The sequence below is a fragment of the Oncorhynchus mykiss genome, chromosome 18 (genome assembly GCF_057628025.1).
Source record: "Oncorhynchus mykiss isolate SJ-2025 chromosome 18, ASM5762802v1, whole genome shotgun sequence".
Taxonomy (NCBI): Eukaryota; Metazoa; Chordata; class Actinopteri; order Salmoniformes; family Salmonidae; genus Oncorhynchus; species Oncorhynchus mykiss.
Window position 1 is genome coordinate 22,440,938 of NC_143039.1, and position 27,671 is coordinate 22,468,608.

General features: G+C 35.8%; 1 protein-coding gene across 16 annotated transcripts in view; it reads left to right on the plus strand.

Moving 5' to 3' along the window:
- Positions 1 to 4,504: 4,504 nt before the first annotated feature.
- Positions 4,505 to 27,671, plus strand: part of LOC110495438 (tensin-1) — a 244,205-nt gene continuing 221,038 nt past the window's right edge. For 8 of the 16 annotated variants that reach the window (XM_090207794.1, XM_090207798.1, XM_090207783.1 and 5 more), the window contains exon 1: positions 4,505 to 4,989. In XM_090207794.1, coding sequence (XP_090063920.1) covers positions 4,888 to 4,989 — 102 coding nt within the window. In that variant the 5' untranslated portion in view covers positions 4,505 to 4,887. The remainder of the gene's footprint in view (positions 4,990 to 27,671) is intronic. The other 8 variants (XM_090207788.1, XM_090207777.1, XM_090207828.1 and 5 more) reach the window with 1 other exon arrangement.

Below are 27,671 nucleotides of genomic sequence, written 5' to 3' on the forward strand. Positions count from 1 at the left end.
GTGTTGAAGGAATAATCCAATCAAAAACGGTATTTTGGTATTTTTTTTCATTACTCCACTGTTGATACAGTCCCAAAATGTTTTGCATGTCATTAACCAAATTTTCAAGATACATATCTTGAGTCCAAAAAACTTGACTGCTGACAGGAAAACATGTTGGGACTGTATCAACAGTAGACTAATGACAAAAAAGACAGCCAAGGAACTCTGTGCCCCCCTGTCCTCACTCCCTGTATCTCTCTCCACCTCACCCTTACACAATCTCTTCTGTATCTCTCTCTACCTCACCCAGTATCTCTCTCTCTCTCTACCTCACCCTTACACAATCTCTCTCTCCTGTATCTCTCTCTACCTCACCCTTACACAATCTCTCTCTCCTGTATCTCTCTCTACCTCCCCCTTACACAATCTCTCTCTCCTGTATCTCTCTCTACCTCACCCTTACACAATCTCTCTCTCCTGTATCTCTCTCTACTTCACCCTTACACAATCTATTCTGTATCTCTCTCTACCTCACCCAGTATCTCTCTCTACCTCACCCTTACACAATCTCTCTCTCCTGTATCTCTCTCTACCTCACCCTTACACAATCTCTCTCTCCTGTATCTCTCTCTACCTCACCCTTACACAATCTCTCTCTCCTGTATCTCTCTCTACCTCACCCTTACACAATCTCTCTCTCCTGTATCTCTCTCTACCTCACCCTTACACAATCTCTCTCCTGTATCTCTTTCTACCTCACCCTTACACAATCTCTCTCTCCTGTATCTCTCTCTACCTCACCCTTACACAATCTCTCTCTCCTTTATCTCTCTCTACCTCACCCTTACACAATCTCTCTCTCCTGTATCTCTTTATCACTGAATCCTCCCTCCTTTTATCTGTTTCTCTTTCTCCTCATCCCTCTTCACATGACCTCCTCTCTCTTCATGTCACTCCTTCTCTTTCTCCTCATCCCTCTTCACATGACCTCCTCTCTCTTCATGTCACTCCTTCTCTTTCTCCTCATCACTCTTCACATGACCTCCTCTCTCTTCATGTCACTCCTTCTCTTTCTCCTCATCCCTCTTCACATGACCTCCTCTCTCTTCATGTCACTCCTTCTCTTTCTCCTCATCACTCTTCACATGACCTCCTCTCTCTTCCTGTCTCTCCTTCCACTGACAGAGAGGTTCCTAACCCCAACACAACGACGCAGCACTCATCACCTACATGCTCCCCAAGGGCCTTAGAGATGCTCTGCCATTTCCTGGTTGCTAAAATTCTAATAGTTCACCTAATATATTTTACATAACCAAAACAGACCTACCGCTTCTTAGACTTACTTTAAATGAGAATGACAGATCTATAACTAACATTTCTATGTGAATTATGGTTGGGTTGCCCCAAAACGTACATATCGTAGCTTGAAGGGAGCTTTAGGGAGATGTTAAACTAACAGCCTGGAAGAATAGTCTGTTTCTGTGGCCATTTCACTTGGTTATGGCTGCAAAAGATGGAAAATGCAATTGAGCAGTGCCAAAATGTACTTAGAGACACGTTTTCAAGAGAAACTGTGGAACTAATTGGAAATTCAGAATTAGGCCATGATAAGATTTGCCCATGACGCAAGCAGTACTAATTTTACACACACTCACAAACACACCTAAAAAAACACAGAATGAACCCACCATGTTCTTTCCCAAGGTGCCAAGGTCTTTGGGTGGCCTCAAGCATGTCATCAACCCTGGACAGCCTGCTGACAGATCAAACACACTCTAGCCTCTAGGGCAGGATCATCAACTAGATTCAGCTGTGGGACATTTTTTTCTTGAGCGGATGGTCAGGGGGCCAGAACACAATTACTAAGAATTTGTGGACTGCAAATTGACCCAAACAGATATAATATTTGACTAAAACATAGTCACTATTATGAGTGGGAATACTTAGGAACAGATTTTAAAATGTAATCACCTTAGCAGATTTTATGGTGTTTTTACAGTGTTTTTTTTCCTGCTCTACGGAGTGTCAGATGTGTGTGTGTGTGTGTGTGTGTGTGTGTGTGTGTGTGTGTGTGTGTGTGTGTGTGTGTGTGTGTGTGTGTGTGTGTGTGTGTGGATAAACATGAGAATGTGTGTCCATATTCCTCTTCAACTAGCACAGATGCTTGTTCTCAGCTACTGTAGTCAACGTACAGTTTCATTATGAGTGATTATCACATTCAACGTTAGAGCAAATAAACATGATATAAAAGTTGGTTCTTCTCTGTATGAGTGGTGTTCTGGCATTGAACCAGTCCCCCAGAGAGACTGACAGACCTACAGATATACTACTCCATAACTACTGCATAGTAACCTCATTATGAACCTGATCTTCCTCCAGGGATTGGACAGATGTGTTTTATAGGCCTCATTCCAAACACTGTTATACCTTGGTGAGCAGAGCACAAGGAATAGCAGCGTGTGTGTGTGTGTGTGTGTGTGTGTGTGTGTGTGTGTGCGTGCGTGCGTGCGTGCGTGTGTGTGTGTGTGTGTGCGTGTGAGAGAGAAAGAGCGAGAGAGAGGGAGAGAAAGAGAGAGAGAGAGAGAAAGAGAAATAGAGAGAGAGAGAAAGAGAGAGAGAGAGAGAGAGAGAGAGAGAGAGAGAGAGAGAGAGAGAGAGAGAGCATATGTGTGACTGTATGTGATGTAATGTTTTGATTCTGTTACTGGTCAGGCTTGACCAAGGAGCTGTAAACATGAAAATTGTGGTTTTAAGCAGGAGCAGCAAGGGTCCTTCAGCCTATGTATAGGAGAAGGCTCGGTTCTCAACATCCTTAACTTCTCCCCCCCAGAGAGGCATTGTCCAACCCTGCAACGTGATGAGGTCACTCTGATGCAACTGCAACCCCCTCCTCCTACCTGCAAAACATGGGTGGAATTCAATCAAACATGCACTGGGGATGAATCCCAAAGAAACAAACAAGTAGGGCATGTGTTATTACTGTGCAATTATAATTTGACCATGTTGTTTCTTAGTACATACCAGGTAATTTCTGACGCCTAGAAAGTGCAGCTGATATTCCATGATAGGAAGCCAGAGTAGAGAACCGCAGTTCAAATAATATGGGAATATAAATAAACTAAATTAGAGGAAGTCTTTATTTCAGCACTTCCTTACCAACCTTGAACCAATCAGCATGAGGAAGCCAGCAGAGTAGGTCAAACACACACATGGTGTAGGCATATGCTCACATACAGTATAAACACACACACCACATTTAAAGAAAAACACACACACACACAGGCACGCATGCAAACGCACACACAAGCACACACACCACATCAGTGTGTCCCATTTTTCATTCCTGAAAAATCTGACAGTTTCTGTTTTTCTGTCATAACCTCACAGTAAAGCACTCTCTCTAAGTCGTCATAACTGGGTGTGGGGACAGAATTCCCCCCTGTTCAGATGGCTCCAACACTCAGTATGATCTGGCTGTTTTCCTGTCATAACCTCACAGTAAAGCACTCTCTCTAAGTCGTCATAACTGGGTGTGGGGACAGAATTCCCCCCTGTTCAGATGACTCCAACACTCAGTATGATCTGGCTGTTTTTCTGTCATGACCTCACAGTAAAGCACTCTCTCTAAGTCATCATAACTGGGTGTGGGGACAGAATTCCCCCCTGTTCAGATGGCTCCAACACTCAGTATGATCTGGCTGTTGCAGTATAAACAACACGTTTTTGTAGTTATTTTTTATTGAACCTTTATTTAACTAGGCAAGTCAGGTAAACTCGGCAAACATGGGTTTAGTCTGAAATGGCACCCCACACACTACTGTATATAGTTCACTACTTTTGACCTGGGCCAATTGTAAGTCACTCTGGATAAGAGTGTCTGCCAAATGACTAAAATGGAGATGAAACATTTCAGACGCAGACATGGAATCCAAGGAATAATGTTGCAGGTGGTTGTTAATCTCTTATCACACAACTTGGAAAGCTACAAAGGACAATATAAATATGTTGATTGCAATAGGGTTTATACGTTTTTATTTTATGTTTTTATTTCACCTTTATTTAACCAGGTAGGCTAGTGGAGAACAAGTTCTCATTTACAACTGCGACCTGGCCAAGATGAAGTAAAGCAGTGCGACACAAACAACAACACAGAGTTACACATGGAATAAACAAATATACAGTCAATTATACAATAGAAAAAGTATATATACAGTGTGTGCAAATGAGGTAGGATAAGGGAGGTAAGGCAATATATAGGCCATAGTGGCGAAATAATTACAATATAGCAATTAAACACTGGAGTGATAGATGTGTAGAAGATGTGTGCAAGAAGATATACTGGGGTGCAAAGGAGCTAAATAAATAATATAAATAACAGTATGTGGATGAAGTACTGTAGTTCATCGATAGTTAAATATTAGGTCAATAATAATATTCATCATCATTAATAAACACACACGTTTCAAGGCTAAACATATTTTAACACCCATCCCTTTGAAGAAAGCATGCTTATGCTCCACACGGGGACCAGTCTTTGGAAGTTGTCGTACTGGGCAGGTTATGAGAGGCTGAGGGAGGGAGGAATGAGCAGAGTTGAACTACAAACACATTTGCGGGTGCCTTCGCTCCACTCCATACCAGCGTGGGGTAGGGAAATGTAGGCGACGGATTTTATCCACCAAATCTCAGCGGGAATACTGAGTAATGTCTGCGAGATTTATTGAGGAGACTGGAGCACGGGTTGTAGACTACTCGCGCCTGTCTCACCTGCATGAGTTTTCAGTGTGTATTTTGGAAACTGCGACCGTAAGCTTTGATTTGAAAAAAAATAGAGCAGAGCCGCAACACGATATATCCGGACATTGATTTGAATTGAATGGATCATTGTTCGCTGAATTCGTCTATATGGGATGTACTGTGAGTTTCATCTGTTGTGAGGACGAGTTGTTGGTGCCCCTCGGTCGCTATGAGGAGAAAGAGAAAGAAGAATCCACAATCTTATCAAAGGTAAGAAAAATAATGAATTTGGCCTGATTTCGTTTAAGTAAAAATAGGTAGTTTGAGTACACGATCTGAACTTGACAATGGATTAAAAGGAGGTCTGTATGTTTGGCTTCAGGGCACATTTGCGTTGACGTCTGTTTGTTTACCTGTCACTCATCGTTTCTAATAACACCGCAGACGTCACTGTCACGCAGTCTTCCTATCACCCACGCAACTTTCCTTGTTAGCCTCCATTTGTTTAGAAAGGTTTACCTTAGCTTGAAACTCAATATAAAATCCACCTCTCCTTGTTTGCACTGGTAGACTACTGTACTCTATCATTTCTGTCATGCGCTGAAACAAGAGGCACATCAGGCAATATGACGCATTTTCAGGTTGGCATATGGCGACTATAAATAGTCTATGCCAATTACCTGCACATTTTTGTAAAAGTAGTTCAAACCCCAAACAGTCAAGCTGTTTTCAAAACCTATGTGTAGAACTCGGCAGACATCCAAGTTGGCAGAACAACTCCACTAGCGGTGTGGGCGTTGCTGGCTGTGCTGGACTGGGGTGGTCTGGTTTTGGGTGTCTGGTCTTTGGCTTGATAACATGATGAGGGAAAGGGGAGGTATAGCTGGGGTAACAAGAGGCTGCTTTGTTTTGGTGGAATGGACAAAGTGTTATAATCGTTAAAGTCTCTATGGGAAGGATAGTAGACAAGGAAAGGAGACAAGGAAAGGAGATTTGAAAAGGAAGTCACTTAATTGTGACACAGGTGAGTGTCATGAGGTTCATGAGGTTCATGTTGTGAGTTAGTTCCATTTTTAGATGTCATTCCTGGACAGTGGCTCCTTCTCCTCCTCTTCCCCTCATCCTCCCCACCTCTTCCTCATCATCTCCCTCCTCTCCACCTTACACCCTGGCCTGTCAGATCAAAAGCTACCTTTCAACCACCCTCCACCTCCCAACTGGGATTTATGAGGTGTGTGTGAGAGAGAGAGGGAGACCTCTTTGGTCTTCATACAAAAACCCCTTTGCACCTGGGCAGGTGTTTACCTGTGTGTGTGTGTGTGTGTGTGTGGAGTGGGTTGGGTAGAGCTGGCCAAGGTGCTGTGTAATAGTAGGGTTGACAGATGGACTCAAGGCTAACAGCACACCCTTCACATCAGTCAAGTCAAGTGCTCATTTCATTTACATTGATGACTTAACTTCGCCCAGTCTCCTTATCACCTTATTTGACAACTGATTTACTAAACAAAAGGCACATCTCAATAGGTGGTCCAGGTATGTCATGACATGGCAGAAGTGGGCTGGGCCTTAAAACACTGCGTTTCATCCCTTCACATCCCACTGGGCACAGACATCAGTTCAACGTCTGGTTTTGATTTACATTTGGTTGAGTTGTCAACTAACGTGAATTCAACGTGAAATCATCTAAACATGTCATCATGTTATTGGATTTAGGTAAAACGTTGGATGGAAAAACAACGAAATTCCCTGATGTTGATGACTTTTTTCAAATCCAATCAGTTTTCCATGTTGATTCAACATTTTCAAATTACATTTTTGTTGTTGAAATGATGTGGAAAGAACCTTGATTCAACCAGTTTTTGACCAATGGAACGTTGTGAGGATAAAAACATAAACACCTCAATATACATTTTATCAGACACTCTTATCCAGAGCTACTTACAGGACCAATTAGGGTTAAGTACCTTGCTCAAGGGCACATCAAAAACTTTTTCACCAAGTTGGCTCGGGGATTTGAACCAGCAACCTTTCGTTACACTTGGGCTCCCAAGTGGCGCAGCGGTGTATGGCACTGCATCTCAGTGCTAAAGGCGTCACTACAGACCTGGTTTGATTCAAAGCTGTATCACAACCAGCCGTGATTGGGAGTCCCATAGGGCGGCGTACAATTGGCCCAGAGTTACAATTGGCCCGTCCGGGTTAAGGCTTGGCCGGTGTAGGCCGTCATTGTAAATAAGAATTTGTTCATAACTGACGTGCCTAATTAAATAAAGGTTCAATAAAAAATACAGGCCCAACACTATCCTCTAGGTTACCTACTCTTTTTATAAAATGCACACACACAATGTTTATTACATGTCTATGCTATTGTGTCTCCTATAGGAATCCTCCTACTTTATCTCTTAAAGAGATTGAGTGAGAGATAGGTTACATCCCAAAACGCACCCTATTCCCTTTATAGTGCACTACCTTTGACCAGGGCCTTGTGGGTCAAAAGTAGTGCACTACCCAGGGAATAGGGTGTCATTTGGGATGCAGAGGCGTCTGGCTGTGTACAGGCTGCTCTCTCTTTCTCTCCGTCTGTCAGCTCAGTGGCAGACCACAGGCCAGTGTTAGACACAGGGTGTCAGTCCATGTTTGGCTGGAGACGAACAGTAGCTTATGACCAGAGCTACTCACACTGAGAAAGATTCATATCAATACAGGAGAAAGAGTCATATCAATACAAGAGAGAGAGAGTCATATCAATACAGGAGAATGAGTCATACCAATACAGGAGAAGAGTCATATCAATAGAGGAAAAGGAGTCATATCAATACAGGACAAAGGGTCATATCAATACAGGAGAACGATTCATATCAATACAGTAAAAGAGTCATATCAATACAGGACAAAGGGTCATATCAATACAGGAGAAAGAGTCATATCAATACAGTAAAATAGTCATATCAATACAGGAGGAATATTCATATCAATACAGGAGAGTCATATCAATAAAGTAAAAGAGTCATATCAATACAGAAGAAAGAGTCATATCAATACAAGAGAGAGAGAGAGTCATATCAATACAGGAGAATGAGTCATACCAATACAGGAGAAGAGTCATATCAATAGAGGAAAAGGAGTCATATCAATACAGGACAAAGGGTCATATCAATACAGGAGAACGATTCATATCAATACAGTAAAAGAGTCATATCAATACAGGACAAAGGGTCATATCAATACAGGAGAAAGAGTCATATCAATACAGTAAAATAGTCATATCAATACAGGAGGAATATTCATATCAATACAGGAGAGTCATATCAATAAAGTAAAAGAGTCATATCAATACAGGAGAAAGAGTCATATCAATACAAGAGAGGGAGTCATATCAATACAGGAGAAAGATGCATATCAATACAGGAGAAAGATTCATATCAATACAGTAAAATAGTCATATCAATACAGTAGAAGGAGTCATACCAATACAGGAGAAGAGTCATATCAATAGAGGAGAAGGAGTCATATCAATACAGGACAAAGAGTCATATCAATACAAGAGAAAGAGTCATATCAATACAGGAGAAAGAGTCATATCAATACAAGAGAGGGAGTCACATCAATACAGGAGAAAGAGTCATATCAATACAGTAAAAGATTCATATCAATAAAGGAGAGAGAGTCATATCAATACAGGAGAAGGGTCATATCAATAGAGGAGAAGGAGTCATATCAATACAGGACAAAGAGTCATATCAATACAGGAGGAAGATTCATATCAATACAGGAGAGTCATATCAATAAAGTAAAATAGTCATATCAATACAGGAGTAAGAGTCATATCAATACAGGAGAGTCATATCAATACAGGAGAGTCACAATAAAGTTAAAGAGTCATATCAATACAGGAGAAAGATTCATATCAATACAGGAGGAAGATTCATATCAATATAGGAGAAAGAGTCATATCAATACAGGAGGAAGATTCATATCAATACAGGAGGAAGATTCATATCAATACAGGAGGAAGATTCATATCAATACAGGAGAAAGAGTCATATCAATACAGGAGGAAGATTCATATCAATACAGGAGAAAGATTCATATCAATACAGGAGAAAGAGTCATATCAATACAGGAGGAAGATTCATATCAATACAGGAGGAAGATTTATATCAATACAGGAGAGTCATATCAATAAAGTAAAATAGTCATATCAATACAGGAGAAAGAGTCATATCAATACAAGAGAAGAGTCATGTCAATACAGGAGAAAGAGTCATATCAATACAGGAGAAAGAGTCATATCAATACAGGAGAAAGAGTCATATCAGTACAGGAGAAGAGTCATATCAATACAGGAGAAAGAGTCATATCAGTACAGGAGAAGAGTCATATCAATAGAGGAGAAAGTGTCATATCAATACAGGAGAAAGATTAATATCAATACAGTAAAAGATTCATATCAATACAGGAGAGTCATATCAATAAAGTAAAATAGTCATATCAATACAGGAGTAAGAGTCATATCAATACAGGAGAGTCATATCAATACAAGAGAGTCACAATAAAGTTAAAGAGTCATTTCAATACAGGAGAAAGATTCATATCAATACAGGAGAAAGAGTCATATCAATACAAGAGGAAGATTCATATCAATACAGGAGGAAGATTCATATCAATACAGGAGAAAGAGTCATATCAATACAGGACGAAGATTCATATCAATACAGGAGAAACATTCATATCAATACAGGAGAAAGAGTCATATCAATACAGGAGGAAGATTCATATCAATACAGGCGGAAGATTCATATCAATACAGGAGAGTCATATCAATAAAGTAAAATAGTCATATCAATACAGGAGAAAGAGTCATATCAATACAGGAGAAGGAGTCATGTCAATACAGGAGAAAGAGTCATATCAATACAGGAGAAAGAGTCATATCAATACAGGAGAAAGAGTCATATCAATACAGGAGAAAGAGTCATATCAGTACAGGAGAAGAGCCATATCAATAGAGGAGAAAGTGTCATATCAATACAGGAGAAAGACTAATATCAATACAGTAAAATAGTAATATCAATACAGGAGAAGTTGTCATATCAATACAGGAGAAAGATTCATATCAATACAGGAGAGTCATATCAATACAGGAGAAAGATTCATATCAATACAGGAGAAAGAGTCATATCAATACAAGAGGAATATTCATATCAATACAGGAGGAAGATTCATATCAATACAGGAGAAAGAGTCATATCAATACAGGAGGAAGATTCATATCAATACAGGAGAAAGATTCATATCAATACAGGAGAAAGAGTCATATCAATACAGGAGGAATATTCATATCAATACAGGAGAAAGAGTCATGTCAATACAGGAGAAATAGTCATATCAATACAGGAGAAAGAGTCATATCAATACAGGAGAAAGAGTCATATCAGTACAGGAGAAGAGTCATATCAATACAGGAGAAAGAGTCATATCAGTACAGGAGAAGAGTCATATCAATAGAGGAGAAAGTGTCATATCAATACAGGAGTAAGATTAATATCAATACAGTAAAAGAGTAATATCAATACAGGAGAAGGTGTCATATCAATACAGTAAAAGAGTCATATCAATAGAGGAGAAAGAGTCATATCAATACAGGAGAAAGAGTCATATCAATAGAGGAGAAAGAGTCATATCAATACAGGAGAGTCACAATAAAGTAAAAGAGTCATATCAATACAGGAGAAAGAGTTTTATCAATACAGGAGAAAGATTCATATCAATACAGGAGAGTCATATCTATACAGGAGAAAGATTCATATCAATACAGGAGAAAGAGTCATATCAATACAAGAGGAAGATTCATATCAATACAGGAGGAAGATTCATATCAATACAGGAGAAAGAGTCATATCAATACAGGACGAAGATTCATATCAATACAGGAGAAACATTCATATCAATACAGGAGAAAGAGTCATATCAATACAGGAGGAAGATTCATATCAATACAGGCGGAAGATTCATATCAATACAGGAGAGTCATATCAATAAAGTAAAATAGTCATATCAATACAGGAGAAAGAGTCATATCAATACAGGAGAAGGAGTCATATCAGTACAGGAGAAGAGCCATATCAATAGAGGAGAAAGTGTCATATCAATACAGGAGAAAGATTAATATCAATACAGTAAAATAGTAATATAAATACAGGAGAAGTTGTCATATCAATACAGGAGAAAGATTCATATCAATACAGGAGAGTCATATCAATACAGGAGAAAGATTCATATCAATACAGGAGAAAGAGTCATATCAATACAAGAGGAATATTCATATCAATACAGGAGGAAGATTCATATCAATACAGGAGAAAGAGTCATATCAATACAGGAGGAAGATTCATATCAATACAGGAGAAAGATTCATATCAATACAGGAGAAAGAGTCATATCAATACAGGAGGAATATTCATATCAATACAGGAGGAAGATTCATATCAATACAGGAGAGTCATATCAATAAAGTAAAATAGTCATATCAATACAGGAGAAAGAGTCATATCAATACAGGAGAAAGAGTCATGTCAATACAGGAGAAATAGTCATATCAATACAGGAGAAAGAGTCATATCAATACAGGAGAAAGAGTCATATCAGTACAGGAGAAGAGTCATATCAATACAGGAGAAAGAGTCATATCAGTACAGGAGAAGAGTCATATCAATAGAGGAGAAAGTGTCATATCAATACAGGAGTAAGATTAATATCAATACAGTAAAAGAGTAATATCAATACAGGAGAAGGTGTCATATCAATACAGTAAAAGAGTCATATCAATAGAGGAGAAAGAGTCATATCAATACAGGAGAAAGATTAATATCAATACAGTAAAAGAGTAATATCAATACAGGAGAAGGTGTCATATCAATACAGGAGAAAGAGTCATATCAATACAGGAGAAAGAGTCATATCAATAGAGGAGAAAGAGTCATATCAATACAGGAGAGTCACAATAAAGTAAAAGAGTCATATCAATACAGGAGAAAGAGTTTTATCAATACAGGAGAAAGATTCATATCAATACAGGAGAGTCATATCAATACAGGAGAAATATTCATATCAATACAGGAGAAAGAGTCATATCAATACAGGAGGAAGATTCATATCAATACAGGAGAGTCATGTCAATAAAGTAAAAGAGTCATATCAATACAGGAGAAAGAGTCATATCAATATAAGAGAGAGAGTCATATCAATACAGGAGAGGGAGTCATATCAATACAGGAGAAATATTCATATCAATACAGTAAAAGAGTCATATCAATACAGCAGGAAGTTTCTTATCAATACAGGAGAGTCATATCAATACAGGAGAGTCAGAATAAAGTAAAAGAGTCATATCAATACAGGAGAAAGAGTCATATCAATACAGGAGAAAGATTCATATCAATACAGGAGAGTCATATCAATACAGGAGAAAGATTCATATCAATACAGGAGAAAGAGTCATATCAATACAGGAGGAAGATTCATATCAATACAGGAGGAAGATTCATATCAATACAGGATAGTCATATCAATAAAGTAAAAGAGTCATATCAATACAGGAGAAAGAGTCATATCAATACAGGAGAAAGAGTCATGTCAATACAGGAGAAAGAGTCATATCAATACAGGAGAAAGAGTCATATCAATACAGGAGAAAGAGTCATATCAATACAGGAGAAAGAGTCATATCAATACAGGAGAAAGAGTCATATCAGTACAGGAGAGTCATGTCAATAAAGTAAAAGAGTCATATCAATACAGGAGAAAGAGTCATATCAATATAAGAGAGAGAGTCATATCAATACAGGAGAGGGAGTCATATCAATACAGGAGAAATATTCATATCAATACAGTAAAAGAGTCATATCAATACAGCAGGAAGTTTCTTATCAATACAGGAGAGTCATATCAATACAGGAGAGTCACAATAAAGTAAAAGAGTCATATCAATACAGGAGAAAGAGTCATATCAATACAGGAGAAAGAGTCATATCAATACAGGAGGAAGATTCATATCAATACAGGAGAGTCATATCAATAAAGTAAAAGAGTCATATCAATACAGGAGAAAGAGTCATATCAATACAGGAGAAAGAGTCATGTCAATACAGGACAAAGAGTCATATCAATACAGGAGAAAGAGTCATATCAATACAGGAGAAAGAGTCATATCAATACAGGAGAAAGAGTCATATCAATACAGGAGAAAGAGTCATATCAGTACAGGAGAAGAGTCATATCAATACAGGAGAAAGAGTCATATCAGTACAGGAGAAAGAGTCATATCAATACAGGAGAAAGAGTCATATCAATACAGGAGAAAGAGTCATATTAATACAGGAGAAAGAGTCATATCAATACAGTAGAAAGAGTCATATCAATACAGGAGAAAGAGTCATATCAGTACAGGAGAAGAGTCATATCAATACAGGAGAAAGAGTCATATCAGTACAGGAGAAGAGTCATATAAATAGAGGAGAAAGTGTCATATCAATACAGGAGAAATATTAATATCAATACAGTAAAATAGTAATATCAATACAGGAGAAGGTGTCATATCAATACACCTGAAAGAGTCATATCAATAGAGGAGAAAGAGTCATATCAATACAGGAGAAAGATTAATATCAATACAGTAAAGAGTAATATCAATACAGGAGAAGGTGTCATATCAATACAGGAGAAAGAGTAATATCAATACAGGAGAAAGATTCATATCAATACAGGAGAGTCATATCAATACAGGAGAAAGATTCATATCAATACAGGAGAAAGAGTCATATCAATACAGGAGGAAGATCCATATAAATACAGGAGAGTCATATCAATAAAGTAAAAGTGTCATATCAATACAGGAGAAAGAGTCATATCAATATAGGAGAAAGAGTCATATCAATATAAGAGAGAGAGTCATATCAATACAGGAGAGGGAGTCATATCAATACAGGAGAAATATTCATATCAATACAGTAAAAGAGTCATATCAATACAGCAGGAAGTTTCTTATCAATACAGGAGAGTCATATCAATACAGGAGAGTCACAATAAAGTAAAAGAGTCATATCAATACAGGAGAAAGAGTCATATCAATACAGAAGAAAGAGTCATATCAATACAGGAGAAAGAGTCATATCAGTACAGGAGAAGAGTCATATCAATAGAGGAGAAAGTGTCATATCAATACAGGAGAAAGATTAATATCAATACAGTAAAAGATTCATATCAATACAGGAGAGTCATATCAATAAAGTAAAATAGTCATATCAATACAGGAGTAAGAGTCATATCAATACAGGAGAGTCATATCAATACAAGAGAGTCACAATAAAGTTAAAGAGTCATATCAATACAGGAGAAAGATTCATTTCAATACAGGAGAGTCATATCAATACAGGATAAATATTCATATCAATACAGGAGAAAGAGTCATATCAATACAGGAGGAAGATTCATATCAATACAGGAGGAAGATTCATATCAATACAGGAGAAAGAGTCATATCAATACAGGAGGAAGATTCATATCAATACAGGAGAGTCATGTCAATAAAGTAAAAGAGTCATATCAATACAGGAGAAAGAGTCATATCAATATAGGAGAAAGAGTCATATCAATACAGGAGAAAGAGTCATATCAATACAGGAGTGGGAGTCATACCTATACAGGAGAAAGAGTCATATCAAAACAGGAGAAGGAGTCATATCAATACAGGATAATCATATCAATAAAGTAAAATAGTAATATCAATACAGGAGAAAGAGTCATATCAATACAGGAGAAGGTGTCATATCAATACAGTAAAAGAGTCATATCAATAGAGGAGAAAGAGTCATATCAATACAGGAGAAAGATTAATATCAATACAGTAAAAGAGTAATATCAATACAGGAGAAGGTGTCATATCAATACAGGAGAAAGAGTCATATCAATACAGGAGAAAGAGTCATATCAATAGAGGAGAAAGAGTCATATCAATACAGGAGAGTCACAATAAAGTAAAAGAGTCATATCAATACAGGAGAAAGAGTTTTATCAATACAGGAGAAAGATTCATATCAATACAGGAGAGTCATATCAATACAGGAGAAATATTCATATCAATACAGGAGAAAGAGTCATATCAATACAGGAGGAAGATTCATATCAATACAGGAGAGTCATGTCAATAAAGTAAAAGAGTCATATCAATACAGGAGAAAGAGTCATATCAATATAAGAGAGAGAGTCATATCAATACAGGAGAGGGAGTCATATCAATACAGGAGAAATATTCATATCAATACAGTAAAAGAGTCATATCAATACAGCAGGAAGTTTCTTATCAATACAGGAGAGTCATATCAATACAGGAGAGTCAGAATAAAGTAAAAGAGTCATATCAATACAGGAGAAAGAGTCATATCAATACAGGAGAAAGATTCATATCAATACAGGAGAGTCATATCAATACAGGAGAAAGATTCATATCAATACAGGAGAAAGAGTCATATCAATACAGGAGGAAGATTCATATCAATACAGGAGGAAGATTCATATCAATACAGGATAGTCATATCAATAAAGTAAAAGAGTCATATCAATACAGGAGAAAGAGTCATATCAATACAGGAGAAAGAGTCATGTCAATACAGGAGAAAGAGTCATATCAATACAGGAGAAAGAGTCATATCAATACAGGAGAAAGAGTCATATCAATACAGGAGAAAGAGTCATATCAATACAGGAGAAAGAGTCATATCAGTACAGGAGAGTCATGTCAATAAAGTAAAAGAGTCATATCAATACAGGAGAAAGAGTCATATCAATATAAGAGAGAGAGTCATATCAATACAGGAGAGGGAGTCATATCAATACAGGAGAAATATTCATATCAATACAGTAAAAGAGTCATATCAATACAGCAGGAAGTTTCTTATCAATACAGGAGAGTCATATCAATACAGGAGAGTCACAATAAAGTAAAAGAGTCATATCAATACAGGAGAAAGAGTCATATCAATACAGGAGAAAGAGTCATATCAATACAGGAGGAAGATTCATATCAATACAGGAGAGTCATATCAATAAAGTAAAAGAGTCATATCAATACAGGAGAAAGAGTCATATCAATACAGGAGAAAGAGTCATGTCAATACAGGACAAAGAGTCATATCAATACAGGAGAAAGAGTCATATCAATACAGGAGAAAGAGTCATATCAATACAGGAGAAAGAGTCATATCAATACAGGAGAAAGAGTCATATCAGTACAGGAGAAGAGTCATATCAATACAGGAGAAAGAGTCATATCAGTACAGGAGAAAGAGTCATATCAATACAGGAGAAAGAGTCATATCAATACAGGAGAAAGAGTCATATTAATACAGGAGAAAGAGTCATATCAATACAGTAGAAAGAGTCATATCAATACAGGAGAAAGAGTCATATCAGTACAGGAGAAGAGTCATATCAATACAGGAGAAAGAGTCATATCAGTACAGGAGAAGAGTCATATAAATAGAGGAGAAAGTGTCATATCAATACAGGAGAAATATTAATATCAATACAGTAAAATAGTAATATCAATACAGGAGAAGGTGTCATATCAATACACCTGAAAGAGTCATATCAATAGAGGAGAAAGAGTCATATCAATACAGGAGAAAGATTAATATCAATACAGTAAAGAGTAATATCAATACAGGAGAAGGTGTCATATCAATACAGGAGAAAGAGTAATATCAATACAGGAGAAAGATTCATATCAATACAGGAGAGTCATATCAATACAGGAGAAAGATTCATATCAATACAGGAGAAAGAGTCATATCAATACAGGAGGAAGATCCATATAAATACAGGAGAGTCATATCAATAAAGTAAAAGTGTCATATCAATACAGGAGAAAGAGTCATATCAATATAGGAGAAAGAGTCATATCAATATAAGAGAGAGAGTCATATCAATACAGGAGAGGGAGTCATATCAATACAGGAGAAATATTCATATCAATACAGTAAAAGAGTCATATCAATACAGCAGGAAGTTTCTTATCAATACAGGAGAGTCATATCAATACAGGAGAGTCACAATAAAGTAAAAGAGTCATATCAATACAGGAGAAAGAGTCATATCAATACAGAAGAAAGAGTCATATCAATACAGGAGAAAGAGTCATATCAGTACAGGAGAAGAGTCATATCAATAGAGGAGAAAGTGTCATATCAATACAGGAGAAAGATTAATATCAATACAGTAAAAGATTCATATCAATACAGGAGAGTCATATCAATAAAGTAAAATAGTCATATCAATACAGGAGTAAGAGTCATATCAATACAGGAGAGTCATATCAATACAAGAGAGTCACAATAAAGTTAAAGAGTCATATCAATACAGGAGAAAGATTCATTTCAATACAGGAGAGTCATATCAATACAGGATAAATATTCATATCAATACAGGAGAAAGAGTCATATCAATACAGGAGGAAGATTCATATCAATACAGGAGGAAGATTCATATCAATACAGGAGAAAGAGTCATATCAATACAGGAGGAAGATTCATATCAATACAGGAGAGTCATGTCAATAAAGTAAAAGAGTCATATCAATACAGGAGAAAGAGTCATATCAATATAGGAGAAAGAGTCATATCAATACAGGAGAAAGAGTCATATCAATACAGGAGTGGGAGTCATACCTATACAGGAGAAAGAGTCATATCAAAACAGGAGAAGGAGTCATATCAATACAGGATAATCATATCAATAAAGTAAAATAGTAATATCAATACAGGAGAAAGAGTCATATCAATACAGGAGAGAGAGTCATATCAATATAAGAGAGAGAGTCATATCAATACAGGAGAAAGATGCATATCAATACAGGAGAAAGATTCATATCAATACAGTAAAAGAGTCATATCAATACAGGAGAAAGATTCATATCAATACAGGAGAAGAGTCATATCAATACAGTAGAAGGAGTCATACCAATACAGGAGAAGAGTTATATCAATAGAGGAGAAGGAGTCATATCAATACAGGACAAAGAGTCATGTCAATACAAGAGAAAGAGTCATATCAATACAGGAGAAAGAGTCATATCAATACAAGAGAGGGAGTCATATCAATACAGGAGAAAGATTCATATCAATACAGTAAAATATTCATATCAATACAGGAGAGAGAGTCATATCAATACAGGAGAAAGATTCATATCAATACAGGAGAGTCATATCAATACAGGAGAAAGATGCATATCAATACAGGAGAAAGAGTCATATCAATACAAGAGGAAGATTCATATCAATACAGGAGGAAGATTCATATCAATACAGGAGAAAGAGTCATATCAATACAGGACGAAGATTCATATCAATACAGGAGAAAAATTCATATCAATACAGGAGAAAGAGTCATATCAATACAGGAGGAAGATTCATATCAATACAGGCGGAAGATTCATATCAATACAGGATAGTCATATCAATAAAGTAAAATAGTCATATCAATACAGGAGAAAGAGTCATATCAATACAGGAGAAAGAGTCATGTCAATACAGGAGAAAGAGTCATATCAATACAGGAGAAAGAGTCATATCAATACAGGAGAAAGAGTCATATCAATACAGGAGAAAGAGTCATATCAGTACAGGAGAAGAGCCATATCAATAGAGGAGAAAGTGTCATATCAATATAGGAGAAAGAGTCATATCAATACAGGAGAAATAGTCAAATCAATACAGGAGTGGGAGTCATACCTATACAGGAGAAAGAGTCATATCAATACAGGAGAAGGAGTCATATCAATACAGGATAATCATATCAATAAAGTAAAATAGTAATATCAATACAGGAGGAAGATTCATATCAATACAGGATAGTCATATCAATAAAGTAAAAGAGTCATATCAATACAGGAGAAAGAGTCATATCAATACAGGAGAAAGAGTCATGTCAATACAGGAGAAAGAGTCATATCAATACAGGAGAAAGAGTCATATCAATACAGGAGAAAGAGTCATATCAATACAGGAGAAAGAGTCATATCAATACAGGAGAAAGAGTCATATCAGTACAGGAGAGTCATGTCAATAAAGTAAAAGAGTCATATCAATACAGGAGAAAGAGTCATATCAATATAAGAGAGAGAGTCATATCAATACAGGAGAGGGAGTCATATCAATACAGGAGAAATATTCATATCAATACAGTAAAAGAGTCATATCAATACAGCAGGAAGTTTCTTATCAATACAGGAGAGTCATATCAATACAGGAGAGTCACAATAAAGTAAAAGAGTCATATCAATACAGGAGAAAGAGTCATATCAATACAGGAGAAAGAGTCATATCAATACAGGAGGAAGATTCATATCAATACAGGAGAGTCATATCAATAAAGTAAAAGAGTCATATCAATACAGGAGAAAGAGTCATATCAATACAGGAGAAAGAGTCATGTCAATACAGGACAAAGAGTCATATCAATACAGGAGAAAGAGTCATATCAATACAGGAGAAAGAGTCATATCAATACAGGAGAAAGAGTCATATCAATACAGGAGAAAGAGTCATATCAGTACAGGAGAAGAGTCATATCAATACAGGAGAAAGAGTCATATCAGTACAGGAGAAAGAGTCATATCAATACAGGAGAAAGAGGCATATCAATACAGGAGAAAGAGTCATATTAATACAGGAGAAAGAGTCATATCAATACAGTAGAAAGAGTCATATCAATACAGGAGAAAGAGTCATATCAGTACAGGAGAAGAGTCATATCAATACAGGAGAAAGAGTCATATCAGTACAGGAGAAGAGTCATATAAATAGAGGAGAAAGTGTCATATCAATACAGGAGAAATATTAATATCAATACAGTAAAATAGTAATATCAATACAGGAGAAGGTGTCATATCAATACACCTGAAAGAGTCATATCAATAGAGGAGAAAGAGTCATATCAATACAGGAGAAAGATTAATATCAATACAGTAAAGAGTAATATCAATACAGGAGAAGGTGTCATATCAATACAGGAGAAAGAGTAATATCAATACAGGAGAAAGATTCATATCAATACAGGAGAGTCATATCAATACAGGAGAAAGATTCATATCAATACAGGAGAAAGAGTCATATCAATACAGGAGGAAGATCCATATCAATACAGGAGAGTCATATCAATAAAGTAAAAGTGTCATATCAATACAGGAGAAAGAGTCATATCAATATAGGAGAAAGAGTCATATCAATATAAGAGAGAGAGTCATATCAATACAGGAGAGGGAGTCATATCAATACAGGAGAAATATTCATATCAATACAGTAAAAGAGTCATATCAATACAGCAGGAAGTTTCTTATCAATACAGGAGAGTCATATCAATACAGGAGAGTCACAATAAAGTAAAAGAGTCATATCAATACAGGAGAAAGAGTCATATCAATACAGAAGAAAGAGTCATATCAATACAGGAGAAAGAGTCATATCAGTACAGGAGAAGAGTCATATCAATAGAGGAGAAAGTGTCATATCAATACAGGAGAAAGATTAATATCAATACAGTAAAAGATTCATATCAATACAGGAGAGTCATATCAATAAAGTAAAATAGTCATATCAATACAGGAGTAAGAGTCATATCAATACAGGAGAGTCATATCAATACAAGAGAGTCACAATAAAGTTAAAGAGTCATATCAATACAGGAGAAAGATTCATTTCAATACAGGAGAGTCATATCAATACAGGATAAATATTCATATCAATACAGGAGAAAGAGTCATATCAATACAGGAGGAAGATTCATATCAATACAGGAGGAAGATTCATATCAATACAGGAGAAAGAGTCATATCAATACAGGAGGAAGATTCATATCAATACAGGAGAGTCATGTCAATAAAGTAAAAGAGTCATATCAATACAGGAGAAAGAGTCATATCAATATAGGAGAAAGAGTCATATCAATACAGGAGAAAGAGTCATATCAATACAGGAGTGGGAGTCATACCTATACAGGAGAAAGAGTCATATCAAAACAGGAGAAGGAGTCATATCAATACAGGATAATCATATCAATAAAGTAAAATAGTAATATCAATACAGGAGAAAGAGTCATATCAATACAGGAGAGAGAGTCATATCAATATAAGAGAGAGAGTCATATCAATACAGGAGAAAGATGCATATCAATACAGGAGAAAGATTCATATCAATACAGTAAAAGAGTCATATCAATACAGGAGAAAGATTCATATCAATACAGGAGAAGAGTCATATCAATACAGTAGAAGGAGTCATACCAATACAGGAGAAGAGTTATATCAATAGAGGAGAAGGAGTCATATCAATACAGGACAAAGAGTCATGTCAATACAAGATAAAGAGTCATATCAATACAGGAGAAAGAGTCATATCAATACAAGAGAGGGAGTCATATCAATACAGGAGAAAGATTCATATCAATACAGTAAAATATTCATATCAATACAGGAGAGAGAGTCATATCAATACAGGAGAAAGATTCATATCAATACAGGAGAGTCATATCAATACAGGAGAAAGATGCATATCAATACAGGAGAAAGAGTCATATCAATACAAGAGGAAGATTCATATCAATACAGGAGGAAGATTCATATCAATACAGGAGAAAGAGTCATATCAATACAGGACGAAGATTCATATCAATACAGGAGAAAAATTCATATCAATACAGGAGAAAGAGTCATATCAATACAGGAGGAAGATTCATATCAATACAGGCGGAAGATTCATATCAATACAGGATAGTCATATCAATAAAGTAAAATAGTCATATCAATACAGGAGAAAGAGTCATATCAATACAGGAGAAAGAGTCATGTCAATACAGGAGAAAGAGTCATATCAATACAGGAGAAAGAGTCATATCAATACAGGAGAAAGAGTCATATCAATACAGGAGAAAGAGTCATATCAGTACAGGAGAAGAGCCATATCAATAGAGGAGAAAGTGTCATATCAATATAGGAGAAAGAGTCATATCAATACAGGAGAAATAGTCAAATCAATACAGGAGTGGGAGTCATACCTATACAGGAGAAAGAGTCATATCAATACAGGAGAAGGAGTCATATCAATACAGGATAATCATATCAATAAAGTAAAATAGTAATATCAATACAGGAGGAAGATTCATATCAATACAGGATAGTCATATCAATAAAGTAAAAGAGTCATATCAATACAGGAGAAAGAGTCATATCAATACAGGAGAAAGAGTCATGTCAATACAGGAGAAAGAGTCATATCAATACAGGAGAAAGAGTCATATCAATACAGGAGAAAGAGTCATATCAATACAGGAGAAAGAGTCATATCAATACAGGAGAAAGAGTCATATCAGTACAGGAGAGTCATGTCAATAAAGTAAAAGAGTCATATCAATACAGGAGAAAGAGTCATATCAATATAAGAGAGAGAGTCATATCAATACAGGAGAGGGAGTCATATCAATACAGGAGAAATATTCATATCAATACAGTAAAAGAGTCATATCAATACAGCAGGAAGTTTCTTATCAATACAGGAGAGTCATATCAATACAGGAGAGTCACAATAAAGTAAAAGAGTCATATCAATACAGGAGAAAGAGTCATATCAATACAGGAGAAAGAGTCATATCAATACAGGAGGAAGATTCATATCAATACAGGAGAGTCATATCAATAAAGTAAAAGAGTCATATCAATACAGGAGAAAGAGTCATATCAATACAGGAGAAAGAGTCATGTCAATACAGGACAAAGAGTCATATCAATACAGGAGAAAGAGTCATATCAATACAGGAGAAAGAGTCATATCAATACAGGAGAAAGAGTCATATCAATACAGGAGAAAGAGTCATATCAGTACAGGAGAAGAGTCATATCAATACAGGAGAAAGAGTCATATCAGTACAGGAGAAAGAGTCATATCAATACAGGAGAAAGAGGCATATCAATACAGGAGAAAGAGTCATATTAATACAGGAGAAAGAGTCATATCAATACAGTAGAAAGAGTCATATCAATACAGGAGAAAGAGTAATATCAGTACAGGAGAAGAGTCATATCAATACAGGAGAAAGAGTCATATCAGTACAGGAGAAGAGTCATATAAATAGAGGAGAAAGTGTCATATCAATACAGGAGAAATATTAATATCAATACAGTAAAATAGTAATATCAATACAGGAGAAGGTGTCATATCAATACACCTGAAAGAGTCATATCAATAGAGGAGAAAGAGTCATATCAATACAGGAGAAAGATTAATATCAATACAGTAAAGAGTAATATCAATACAGGAGAAGGTGTCATATCAATACAGGAGAAATATTCATATCAATACAGTAAAAGAGTCATATCAATACAGCAGGAAGTTTCTTATCAATACAGGAGAGTCATATCAATACAGGAGAGTCACAATAAAGTAAAAGAGTCATATCAATACAGGAGAAAGAGTCATATCAATACAGAAGAAAGAGTCATATCAATACAGGAGAAAGAGTCATATCAGTACAGGAGAAGAGTCATATCAATAGAGGAGAAAGTGTCATATCAATACAGGAGAAAGATTAATATCAATACAGTAAAAGATTCATATCAATACAGGAGAGTCATATCAATAAAGTAAAATAGTCATATCAATACAGGAGTAAGAGTCATATCAATACAGGAGAGTCATATCAATACAAGAGAGTCACAATAAAGTTAAAGAGTCATATCAATACAGGAGAAAGATTCATTTCAATACAGGAGAGTCATATCAATACAGGATAAATATTCATATCAATACAGGAGAAAGAGTCATATCAATACAGGAGGAAGATTCATATCAATACAGGAGGAAGATTCATATCAATACAGGAGAAAGAGTCATATCAATACAGGAGGAAGATTCATATCAATACAGGAGAGTCATGTCAATACAGGAGAAAGATTCATATCAATACAGTAAAAGAGTCATATCAATACAGGAGAAAGATTCATATCAATACAGGAGAAGAGTCATATCAATACAGTAGAAGGAGTCATACCAATACAGGAGAAGAGTTATATCAATAGAGGAGAAGGAGTCATATCAATACAGGACAAAGAGTCATGTCAATACAAGAGAAAGAGTCATATCAATACAGGAGAAAGAGTCATATCAATACAAGAGAGGGAGTCATATCAATACAGGAGAAAGATTCATATCAATACAGTAAAATATTCATATCAATACAGGAGAGAGAGTCATATCAATACAGGAGAAAGATTCATATCAATACAGGAGAGTCATATCAATACAGGAGAAAGATGCATATCAATACAGGAGAAAGAGTCATATCAATACAAGAGGAAGATTCATATCAATACAGGAGGAAGATTCATATCAATACAGGAGAAAGAGTCATATCAATACAGGACGAAGATTCATATCAATACAGGAGAAAAATTCATATCAATACAGGAGAAAGAGTCATATCAATACAGGAGGAAGATTCATATCAATACAGGCGGAAGATTCATATCAATACAGGATAGTCATATCAATAAAGTAAAATAGTCATATCAATACAGGAGAAAGAGTCATATCAATACAGGAGAAAGAGTCATGTCAATACAGGAGAAAGAGTCATATCAATACAGGAGAAAGAGTCATATCAATACAGGAGAAAGAGTCATATCAATACAGGAGAAAGAGTCATATCAGTACAGGAGAAGAGCCATATCAATAGAGGAGAAAGTGTCATATCAATATAGGAGAAAGAGTCATATCAATACAGGAGAAATAGTCAAATCAATACAGGAGTGGGAGTCATACCTATACAGGAGAAAGAGTCATATCAATACAGGAGAAGGAGTCATATCAATACAGGATAATCATATCAATAAAGTAAAATAGTAATATCAATACAGGAGGAAGATTCATATCAATACAGGATAGTCATATCAATAAAGTAAAAGAGTCATATCAATACAGGAGAAAGAGTCATATCAATACAGGAGAAAGAGTCATGTCAATACAGGAGAAAGAGTCATATCAATACAGGAGAAAGAGTCATATCAATACAGGAGAAAGAGTCATATCAATACAGGAGAAAGAGTCATATCAATACAGGAGAAAGAGTCATATCAGTACAGGAGAGTCATGTCAATAAAGTAAAAGAGTCATATCAATACAGGAGAAAGAGTCATATCAATATAAGAGAGAGAGTCATATCAATACAGGAGAGGGAGTCATATCAATACAGGAGAAATATTCATATCAATACAGTAAAAGAGTCATATCAATACAGCAGGAAGTTTCTTATCAATACAGGAGAGTCATATCAATACAGGAGAGTCACAATAAAGTAAAAGAGTCATATCAATACAGGAGAAAGAGTCATATCAATACAGGAGAAAGAGTCATATCAATACAGGAGGAAGATTCATATCAATACAGGAGAGTCATATCAATAAAGTAAAAGAGTCATATCAATACAGGAGAAAGAGTCATATCAATACAGGAGAAAGAGTCATGTCAATACAGGACAAAGAGTCATATCAATACAGGAGAAAGAGTCATATCAATACAGGAGAAAGAGTCATATCAATACAGGAGAAAGAGTCATATCAATACAGGAGAAAGAGTCATATCAGTACAGGAGAAGAGTCATATCAATACAGGAGAAAGAGTCATATCAGTACAGGAGAAAGAGTCATATCAATACAGGAGAAAGAGGCATATCAATACAGGAGAAAGAGTCATATTAATACAGGAGAAAGAGTCATATCAATACAGTAGAAAGAGTCATATCAATACAGGAGAAAGAGTAATATCAGTACAGGAGAAGAGTCATATCAATACAGGAGAAAGAGTCATATCAGTACAGGAGAAGAGTCATATAAATAGAGGAGAAAGTGTCATATCAATACAGGAGAAATATTAATATCAATACAGTAAAATAGTAATATCAATACAGGAGAAGGTGTCATATCAATACACCTGAAAGAGTCATATCAATAGAGGAGAAAGAGTCATATCAATACAGGAGAAAGATTAATATCAATACAGTAAAGAGTAATATCAATACAGGAGAAGGTGTCATATCAATACAGGAGAAATATTCATATCAATACAGTAAAAGAGTCATATCAATACAGCAGGAAGTTTCTTATCAATACAGGAGAGTCATATCAATACAGGAGAGTCACAATAAAGTAAAAGAGTCATATCAATACAGGAGAAAGAGTCATATCAATACAGAAGAAAGAGTCATATCAATACAGGAGAAAGAGTCATATCAGTACAGGAGAAGAGTCATATCAATAGAGGAGAAAGTGTCATATCAATACAGGAGAAAGATTAATATCAATACAGTAAAAGATTCATATCAATACAGGAGAGTCATATCAATAAAGTAAAATAGTCATATCAATACAGGAGTAAGAGTCATATCAATACAGGAGAGTCATATCAATACAAGAGAGTCACAATAAAGTTAAAGAGTCATATCAATACAGGAGAAAGATTCATTTCAATACAGGAGAGTCATATCAATACAGGATAAATATTCATATCAATACAGGAGAAAGAGTCATATCAATACAGGAGGAAGATTCATATCAATACAGGAGGAAGATTCATATCAATACAGGAGAAAGAGTCATATCAATACAGGAGGAAGATTCATATCAATACAGGAGAGTCATGTCAATAAAGTAAAAGAGTCATATCAATACAGGAGAAAGAGTCATATCAATATAGGAGAAAGAGTCATATCAATACAGGAGAAAGAGTCATATCAATACAGGAGTGGGAGTCATACCTATACAGGAGAAAGAGTCATATCAAAACAGGAGAAGGAGTCATATCAATACAGGATAATCATATCAATAAAGTAAAATAGTAATATCAATACAGGAGAAAGAGTCATATCAATACAGGAGAGAGAGTCATATCAATATAAGAGAGAGAGTCATATCAATACAGGAGAAAGATGCATATCAATACAGGAGAAAGATTCATATCAATACAGTAAAAGAGTCATATCAATACAGGAGAAAGATTAATATCAATACAGGAGAAGAGTCATATCAATACAGTAGAAGGAGTCATACCAATACAGGAGAAGAGTTATATCAATAGAGGAGAAGGAGTCATATCAATACAGGACAAAGAGTCATGTCAATACAAGAGAAAGAGTCATATCAATACAGGAGAAAGAGTCATATCAATACAAGAGAGGGAGTCATATCAATACAGGAGAAAGATTCATATCAATACAGTAAAATATTCATATCAATACAGGAGAGAGAGTCATATCAATACAGGAGAAAGATTCATATCAATACAGGAGAGTCATATCAATACAGGAGAAAGATGCATATCAATACAGGAGAAAGAGTCATATCAATACAAGAGGAAGATTCATATCAATACAGGAGGAAGATTCATATCAATACAGGAGAAAGAGTCATATCAATACAGGACGAAGATTCATATCAATACAGGAGAAAAATTCATATCAATACAGGAGAAAGAGTCATATCAATACAGGAGGAAGATTCATATCAATACAGGCGGAAGATTCATATCAATACAGGATAGTCATATCAATAAAGTAAAATAGTCATATCAATACAGGAGAAAGAGTCATATCAATACAGGAGAAAGAGTCATGTCAATACAGGAGAAAGAGTCATATCAATACAGGAGAAAGAGTCATATCAATACAGGAGAAAGAGTCATATCAATACAGGAGAAAGAGTCATATCAGTACAGGAGAAGAGCCATATCAATAGAGGAGAAAGTGTCATATCAATATAGGAGAAAGAGTCATATCAATACAGGAGAAATAGTCAAATCAATACAGGAGTGGGAGTCATACCTATACAGGAGAAAGAGTCATATCAATACAGGAGAAGG